Here is an 8,990-nt window from a genome sequence, read left to right as displayed (position 1 = left end):
TAATTTAAATAATTAAATAATCAATAAATTCTTTTTAATAAATTTATTTATCCTTCCTCCTTGACACTTTTATATATGTTATTATATGATATTTGAAAAATATTTAATAAAATAATTATCTCAGTTACAACCAAAAAGAATTCGATATACATATATATACTTTAGTAATCACAACATTTCAAGTTAATATAATATCTCGCATATAGCATTAATAACAAAAAATAAATAAATTGAGCCGCCTTTCCAATTTTTTTTCTTTCTTATTTTTCATCAAAGTTTTATCTTTAGCTCGCCGTTGGTTTTTTTAGACCAACAACGGTTATTATTATTATTAATTAATTTTAATAAATTAATGGTCCTTTATTATTGGGTTTTGAGAGTTTTCATTCTATAAGAATTTTATGGTCATCAATTACGAAAATGTTGAATTCTCTCTCTATGAAAGTGATAAAGAGAAAAAAAAGATTAAATTTGATAATCAAACAATCAGGTTCGTTAACTGACATTTATAAAGTCGAAATGTGGCTTAGTGCATGGAGCATTCTTTCCGTAAAATTATAATTTACTACAATTTTAAGAGTAAAATTTTTTTACATGTATTTTTTAATATTTGATATTTATTTTATTTTTTGTATCAAAATATATTTATTAATTTTTATTAATGAAATAAACTTATTTTTTTTTAAAAAAGTTAATATAATATTTTGTATGTTTCAAAATTAAATTATTACTTCCTAAAATAATAATCATGAGTGGTTTTGGGCTCTAGGGTTTCTTAGTAGGCCCATGAATATCTTTTAGAAAAAACCTAGCATCCTAGAAGCTGGAGTATATAAGCATTGCGATACCACAAACACGAAGCTCTCATTTCATTCGAGGAAGCAAACGGAGCGAGCAAGATGCAGATATTCGTGAAAACCCTAACTGGGAAGACAATAACTCTCGAGGTTGAGAGCAGTGATACCATCGACAATGTCAAGGCCAAGATCCAGGACAAAGAAGGCATTCCACCTGACCAGCAGCGCTTGATCTTCGCTGGAAAGCAACTTGAAGATGGTAGAACTTTGGCTGATTACAATATCCAGAAAGGTTTCTCTCTCTCTCTCTCTCTCTCTCTCTCTCTCTCTCTCTCTCTTCCAATTTTGCCCTGTCGTTAATTTTTAACAATTTGGAAATGATTCTATTCGTTTCTGCTGTAACTGCGCAGAATCTACTCTCCATTTGGTGCTAAGGCTTAGAGGAGGGATTATAGAGCCATCTCTTATGGCTTTGGCTCGCAAATACAACCAAGACAAGATGATTTGCCGCAAGTATGTTCTTTTCCTTTTGTTCATTTTCTTTTAACGGTTACTGTTCAGTCACGATTTCTCTTTGTTCGGATGTTTCTGCAACTTTTTTTGTTCCTGTTTTCATAAGACATAAGAATCGAAATGTATCTGTAAGTAGCTCCAGTATTGTGAACTTGCTGTTGGAGTCGCGATGTGCCCTTTTTAATAAGTTGTAAGGGGACTTACTTAGCTTCTTTGCTCTTTCTTAAATGTGCATCAGAAGTCATACGAGTTCCCAATATCAATTTCCACTTCTCTACTTTGTCAGCTGTGATTTACTTTACATTCAGTTGATTTTCATGGGTGGTACATTTTGGCAAAATATTTCTTCGGAAGATGTTTTTATTTTAAAGATTGTTGATTTACTTATGCTTTGATGATTTTCCAATTCCAATGTAACTCCTTTAACCTGGTAATCCTTATGGGAAGGGTGTGTTTGTGTGTGTGTATATATATTGGCAGTACTAGTGCATGCTGATGGACTAATTACGAATCACCTTTCACTCACGGAATTGTCTCCATCTTTTTGCACCTTGTTATTCCTGATGAGATGTCTACTGAATGAAACCTAATTCCAATTCTTAAATATTGTTCTGCTAGTTTCTTAGTTCTATTACAAGTTCAGTTTATGTTTCTTTTAAATTCAAGAAATTTTGCTTCTATACACTACAGCTCAGAATTTGCTTATATTAGTTTTAGTTTTGGAACAATTATGTGCTTTTGGGGCGGTGGTCTTATATTTTTTTCTTGAAATCTTTGTCATAAGAATAAACTGGGTCTACCATCAAATTCTTTATAACTGGGATTGCATACGTGTGCTTGTTCCTTCTTTAAATCTTTTGCTTTTCTTTTTGTATATTTGTGAGATCATTTTATGATTAGGTTGGCCACCTATTGTTGTTTATTCTTCTACTGATTTTCATTGGGAAAATTGGTTACTTGATATATACATATGGTCCATATGTATTGCATTTGAGGTCATTTTGTAATTTATAAATTAGGGTGTACTATGAATTAAACATATGTTTTTATTTTGGTTTTGTAGGTGTTATGCTCGTCTGCATCCAAGGGCTGTTAACTGCAGGAAGAAGAAATGTGGCCACAGCAACCAGGTGCTTGCCTTGTCAAACTGAATAATTGCTATAATAGTTTTTGTTGTCTAGTACTCTTACATGGCTAAATGTATTCAGCTTTTTACTCATTTCCCTTCTCTTCTCCTGAAAAGTTAAACTCTCTGTGATCCGTCTTTGCAGTTGAGGCCCAAGAAGAAGATCAAGTAGACTCTGATGGAGAGTGCTTGCTGGGCATTTGAAGATTTTTGTGTTAGATTTGAACCTTATTGTACCTTTATCGTTGTTTTGAACATGTTAGATTTGGATTTAGCACGCCACTAGGTGGCTATTTTTATTGAATGCTGTTAAATGAATCAGTTTTTATACTTGGAAATTATTTGGACATTTTGGAATTTGCATCGGGAGAAAGCACTTTTTAAAAGTTGTATTTTGAAAATGGTTAAAAAAAATCATGTGAAAATTAAACAATGCCAAATTGGCTATTGCCTTTCCACTTTTATACTTGGTTACCAGTAGACTTTCAAAGTCTTAAACCGGCGGTTCGCGGTTCATTAGGAGGTTATACCGTGGTCATTATGTATAAATGAATTATAAAAATTATAATTTTATTAAAAAAATTACATGTAGAGTAAATTTTATATATTTATGAGAACTAATTGTTAACCTGTTCGGTGAATGAGTATTGTAATTATTTTTTATTATAAATAATAATATAAATTGAGTTTGTAAATAAAATTAAAAAAGTGTTAATATCTATTCAGATTTTCTTTTTTATATACAAATTAAAATTTTATGCTGCAAAAATAAGTACATTAAATATTTGAAGTTGAGCTCAATGGTTTGTTGGTTTCTCAATGAATTAAAATATCTCAATAAATTAAAAAGATATTTTATGAGTCAAAAATATAATAAACATGTCAAGGAGTTTTTATATTTTGAAATTTATTATATATAAATTTATATATAAATAAATAAAATTTAAAAATTAAAATAATTGTTAACCCATTTATTTTTCAATTAGTTAATACTTCGAAGGAATTAAAAATTGATATATTTTAGACAAATGATAAAATAAATTATTTATTCAAATTAATATAATTTTTTAAAAGTTTTCCGATGTGTCAAAATTAGTATTCATAAGTGTACGAACTGTTTTTATAATAAAGCAGTAAATTTACTTTGAGATCGATCTCTCGGTAAATTTATCTCGATCGATCCCTCAATAAACTATGATATCGCTTATTATAAAAATTATTTATCAATACAAAAATACTAAAAATAAATATAAACTCTAAATTAATATTTTGAGAGAATATGATATTTATAAATTAAATATACAAATGAGGTGATTTAAGAAAACTATATGATAAAAGTAGTATTTACGATAGCCAATTATTTAGTAATTCTCTTATTATAACCTTAAGCATATATTTCTTTTTGGTATACATTTAGAGCATATGCCGGTTAGGACTCTTAGTAATGGTAAGACAATCCTTTAAGAGTTTTAATAGAGTTGTATATCTAGGACTCGAACTCGAAATCTCAGGTTAAGGCAGAAAAGACTATTTTCATCTCGTCTATGCGCTCTTAGGTTACCTTAAGCATAGATTTAATAAATGAGATGGTGATATTTTTTTAAAAAATTATTCAAACTAATGATGCAACTAAAGTTTTTTTAACTAACAGAAATTGAAATAAAATGATGTTTCTAATATGTTCAATTTAAATATTTTTATAAAAATTATTATATTATTAAATTAATATAATAGTCAACTAACAATAATAACTCGAACTAATAAATATTTAAATGTAAATAAAATACTCATTAAATAAATAGATAACAAGGTTCATATATAAGTAAAAAGGCTAAACTAAATACTTATGAAAACTAGCATGACATATTTAACCCAAGATCATTGTAATTAAATAAAAAATATAAATTAAAAAAAAAGATATAAAAACAAAACAGAAAATAAAAGCTCCATCGAAATCAAAAATTCTTTAAGGTATGAAGATTATTGGTCCTCACTCTTCATTTCTTGAAAAACTCATTAAATCTTAAAAGAAAAATGAAAAACTAAAATTAAATGTTTGTGAAAGATGAACTGTAGAGAGTTGTGGAGAGAGGAATAATTGACAGATGTAGATGTAGATACAGCATAAAGAAGATAGGAGAGACCTCTCATTCTCCTCTTTTAAATCTAGATTCGTAAAGATATATATAAAAGAGTCCTCCATCAAGATAAGTCTTCCTAAAATTAAATATATCCAAGATAATCTATATAATAGATAAGACTATAAAAACTCCGATCTCCACCAAATATTCTCTCATAATAACTTTTAATATAAATTATAATAATTATACAAAATGACTAAATTGTTTCTGGGCCATATAAATTTTGGCTAGGCTTTGCAAATAGTCAGTCAACGTGTCTTAATCTTGAGTTTTAACAACAACACATCTTATTAGGCTTCTTTTTTTAGTATTTTGCTCCACAATTCCCCCTCTTGGCTAATATTACCTGAAATTGGATAATTAAGCTAAAGTGAGATAAAAGTATATATTTCCACCATATTATATATATAAAATATATCATTAAAGCTCTAAAACATCCTAAATAACTATATATAATATGAACCTATCATCTTCATATACAAAAAAAAATTATATTATTAGTGAATGAAACTAATGTTTTACACATTTGACAAATTAAGAATTTCATGAATATGTAATTGATAATTCCATAACCAAAAGTGTTACATTTTTACGATGAACATCAATATCCATCATTCATAGTAGACCTGTTCATGGGCCGGGGCTGGGCGGGCTCGGGCCGAGCCTGACTTAATTTTGGACAAGCCTGAGCTCGTCCAGGCCCGAGGATTTTTTAATATCTTTGAGCCCAAGCCCGAGCTCGAAATTTTTTGAAAAGCCCGGCCTGACCCTGTTAATTGTTAAACCTGTAAAAAGAGGTCGGGCCTGACCCGGCCCGACCGACAATTCAATATAAATATTCAAAATTTAAATCCAATTTCAATACAAATATTCTTAAAAGTAACCAAAAGAAAGAGGTTAAAAAAGAAAAACCTCTTGCTCAGATAAGGGTTTGCACTGTATGAGCTGATTAGAGAGAGAAACCCTAGATTTCCACACTCTTTTTTCGAATGTTTAGAGAGAGAAAAAAATAATTAGAGAGAGAGTGCAATAAAGAGAAAAAGAAATAGAGGTGGTGCGAGTGGTAGACATTGGGCAAGTGAAGAAGGAGAAAAAGAAAAATAATTAGGGTTTGATATTATTAATAACAATAAAATTATAAACAAAAATAATAGGTAGTTAAGTGGTTTATAACACTCAATTATAAGTTGAAGGTCACAGGTTTGAGTGCTAGGTATGACATTTCTTTTTTTCTAACTAAACTAGACATCGGGTCGGACTAGGCTTGAGTTTTTATTATAAATCTCAAGCCCGGCCTGAGGACTACGCGCTTTTTTCGGGTTCGGGCTGGGCCGGGCTTGTACATAAAAATTGTTGTCCAAGCCCGGCTCGGGGAGTGCGGGCCGGGCGGGTAACCAGGCCCATGAACAAGTCTAATTCATAGGCATAATGTTCATTATTTATTATAATAACGTTCATTTTCTATTTCGTCAATTTTTCGAGGTTCATTGTGTTAGTAAATGATGTTCATCATTTATGATTTGTATGTTTATTAATTTACTCTTGTTAATTCAATCGTTATAATTAACTTTTTATATATTTCCCATATCACTATAAAATATTATTTTCAGATGAAAATGATATTAATTCTTTATAAAAGCTAGATTCACTATTTTTATGATGCTATTGAAGTATTTTTTTTATTGATATAAGCATTCATCATCCATATACATAATATTTATTAGTTTGTTAAGATATTCATCATTAATAAACACCATATTTATTAATTGTTCCAAACGGATATATATTACATAGATACAACGTAAATCGTTCTTATAGTTAGTAAACAAAAAAAATCAAATTAAAATTACATTACAAATATTTACATCATCGTACAAATTTATATTTTACAAAATAGAATTAGCAAACAATGAGCATTTAACATTTAAACAATAAACATTTAGTACATATTTAATAAACATAAAATAGTGAGCATTTAATTTATGTTTAATGAACATAAATTATTTAAATTATAAAAAAAAAAAAACGGATTGCTGAAACTGATCTTAGTTGATTACTAATCACCACAATGGATTTTATAATTAACAACAATATACAAGGCTAACAAAACTAGTTTAAATAGTATAACACAGTATCAAGCAAAAGAAAGTAAAAGGCCTTAGGATAGGCCACTAATGGCCAAAGTCATCGATGGCAACTCCACCTGAAAACCCCAATAAAAGGGACACAATATACTAAGGGGGCAGAGAAAAGAGTCGAGAACTCTTTGCGATAGTATCTCTCAATTCTAATATACTTTGGGTTCTCAAATTTTCCTCTCTTGTTTGGTTTATTGATAAAATTGCCATTGCTGTCATCAAATGCAGGACTAGATTTTCCTACTCATTTCGATTTTATCTCAAAGAAAGTTCAATTGTATATATTCTTTATCATTGGAATAAATCTATCATAGTTTGCTTGAAGATGGATCTCAAATTTACTAGTCATCATCAATTGTATTTGATAAACTTGCACTTTCCATTATTATCATCTCCTTTATATAATCAATGGCTAGCGGAATCCAATCTTGACAATCTATTTCTCACTTTTAGGAAAGCATAGAAAGATAATAATAATAATTATAGTGGAATATAAGTGGCAATAGTAATTCTTTCAAATAATAAGGTTTAGATTGGTTCTATCAGTAAATAGAAAATGATAACCGTTACAAATAATTGATGGCTAATGTAATACCCGGAATTTTTATATATTTAATAATGAACATTTATTTATTTAATTTATTTTATTTTATTTTTATTTGGTTTAATTTGAAATGATTTAATGAAAATTTTAATATTAGTCAATTAAATGAATTATTTTTCTATACCAAATTAGTTGAAATTTTAAGAATTAATTAAGTAATTATTTGAAGGGTAGAATATATTTTTGGTTATTCTAATTTTTCCCCAATGTATATGTATAGATATATGTATAAATAAAATTATATATATTGAAAAAATTTGGAAGAAATTGTAAATGATGTTTTTATAAAATAATTTTGGGAAAATTGGTATTTTAATTGATTAGTGGTATTAAATTTTAAGTTGGAAATTTATTATTTAAATTAATTTTTGTGTTAGGACTAAATTGAAAATTTATTTTGGAATAAGGATTGAAAGTATAATTTTATTTTTATGGGATTTTAATGGAAATTTGTGAGTTTGGTATTTTCATAAATAAATATGTCGGTCAGGGGTATTTATATAATTATGTATTTTTAATAATTCGGATTTGGCCCAAATTAATTAGTTAAGGGTTTAATTGAAAGGCTAAAGAAAAGTTTAGGGGTTAAATTGGAATTTTTCTGGATGGAATTGTAAGTAATTAAGAAAGTTGAGGGACCAAATTATAATAAGAAAAAGTTCAGGGGTCAATTGTCGATATAGAAGAAAGGAAAGAAGAGAGTGTAGGGGAGAGAGAAGAAGTCGGGATGAAGAGGAGGCTGTCGTCCGTGGCGGTAGATGTTCGCATCACTTTGGGCCTCAGCGAAGTTGGTGGTGCGGCCAGCGCGATGGAGATGGTGGCGGTAGTCGATGGCGTCGGCAGCGCAGAATCAGCGAGGAGAGGCAGTGGCATCCGAGCGTCGTTCCGCCGGCGTTTCCGGCCGATCTTGGTGGCGATCGACTCCCCTTGGAAAGAGCTTCCTTTTGTCGGTGGCGGCGTCGGTTTTGGTGACCGGAGGAGGGAGTTCCCGCGAAGTGGTGGCAACCATGTTTTCCGGCGAGCTCCGGCGGAGGATAGACGATCAGAGGACATATCCCGACTCTCCTCAGCTCAAGCTTCGCAATGGCACCAGTTTCGTGGTGATCGGGCTTCGTTTGCAAATCAACGGCCGAGATCGTCCGCAAATATCTCCAGACGATTGTGTGTCAGATCGGAAATCGAAAGCAGGGATCGTCATCAGCGCGTCATTGTGAGTCCGATGGTGTGTTCGGATCGAGCGATCGAGCGTCTCGGTAATTTTCTTTGGCCCGTTGATCTTGGAAATCCTTTGATTTAGAATTGTGCTTATTGTTTTGTGTTGAGTATTTAATATTTGTGAGTCAAAAATAATTGTTTGTCAGTTTGCCTGCCTCGTGTTTTATATTGTGTGGCGGAGTCGGGAAAATAGTGAAGTTTGGGGATCCGACTCCCGTTGTTTAAATTGTTGGATATTTAAAGTGTTTTTCTGGCAGGTCCTGGACCCATTTTTACGGGGGGTAATGTCCGTGTTGTAGGGGAGATTCTGCCGGATTTTTGGTAAAATTCTCTCAAGTCGAGATTCTTAGACAGTCAGTCCTAGGAGTCTAGACCTAGGATTAATGCTCGATTGTTTCAGCATTTTGATAAATTATTTTCCGTGACTAGATTGTCCGTTTGTTCGGCTCGCTCCAA

At 30.7% G+C, this 8,990-nt stretch overlaps 1 protein-coding gene across 1 annotated transcript; it reads left to right on the top strand.

The window, feature by feature from the left end:
- The first annotated feature begins 841 nt into the window (after positions 1 to 841).
- On the top strand, positions 842 to 2,793 carry LOC8263164 (ubiquitin-60S ribosomal protein L40). The gene is made up of 4 exons (XM_002530260.4): positions 842 to 1,089; positions 1,208 to 1,310; positions 2,374 to 2,440; positions 2,582 to 2,793. Exons 1-4 carry the CDS (start codon positions 900 to 902, stop codon positions 2,606 to 2,608), a joined length of 387 nt encoding a protein of 128 aa, XP_002530306.1. The 5' UTR covers positions 842 to 899; the 3' UTR covers positions 2,609 to 2,793.
- Positions 2,794 to 8,990: the final 6,197 nt, after the last annotated feature.

The sequence above is a fragment of the Ricinus communis genome, chromosome 8 (genome assembly GCF_019578655.1).
Source record: "Ricinus communis isolate WT05 ecotype wild-type chromosome 8, ASM1957865v1, whole genome shotgun sequence".
Classification (NCBI taxonomy): domain Eukaryota; kingdom Viridiplantae; phylum Streptophyta; class Magnoliopsida; order Malpighiales; family Euphorbiaceae; genus Ricinus; species Ricinus communis.
This window is presented reverse-complemented; position numbering and strand designations above follow the sequence as displayed.

Excerpts from the sequence above, each read along its gene's own strand:
- LOC8263164 (XM_002530260.4), top strand. The coding sequence starts at position 900 with ATGCAGATATTCGTGAAAACCCTAACTGGGAAGACAATAACTCTCGAG. Across the intron at positions 1,311-2,373 it reads GACAAGATGATTTGCCGCAA|GTGTTATGCTCGTCTGCATC; the intron begins GTATGTTCTTTT and ends TTGGTTTTGTAG. Across the intron at positions 2,441-2,581 it reads AATGTGGCCACAGCAACCAG|TTGAGGCCCAAGAAGAAGAT; the intron begins GTGCTTGCCTTG and ends CCGTCTTTGCAG.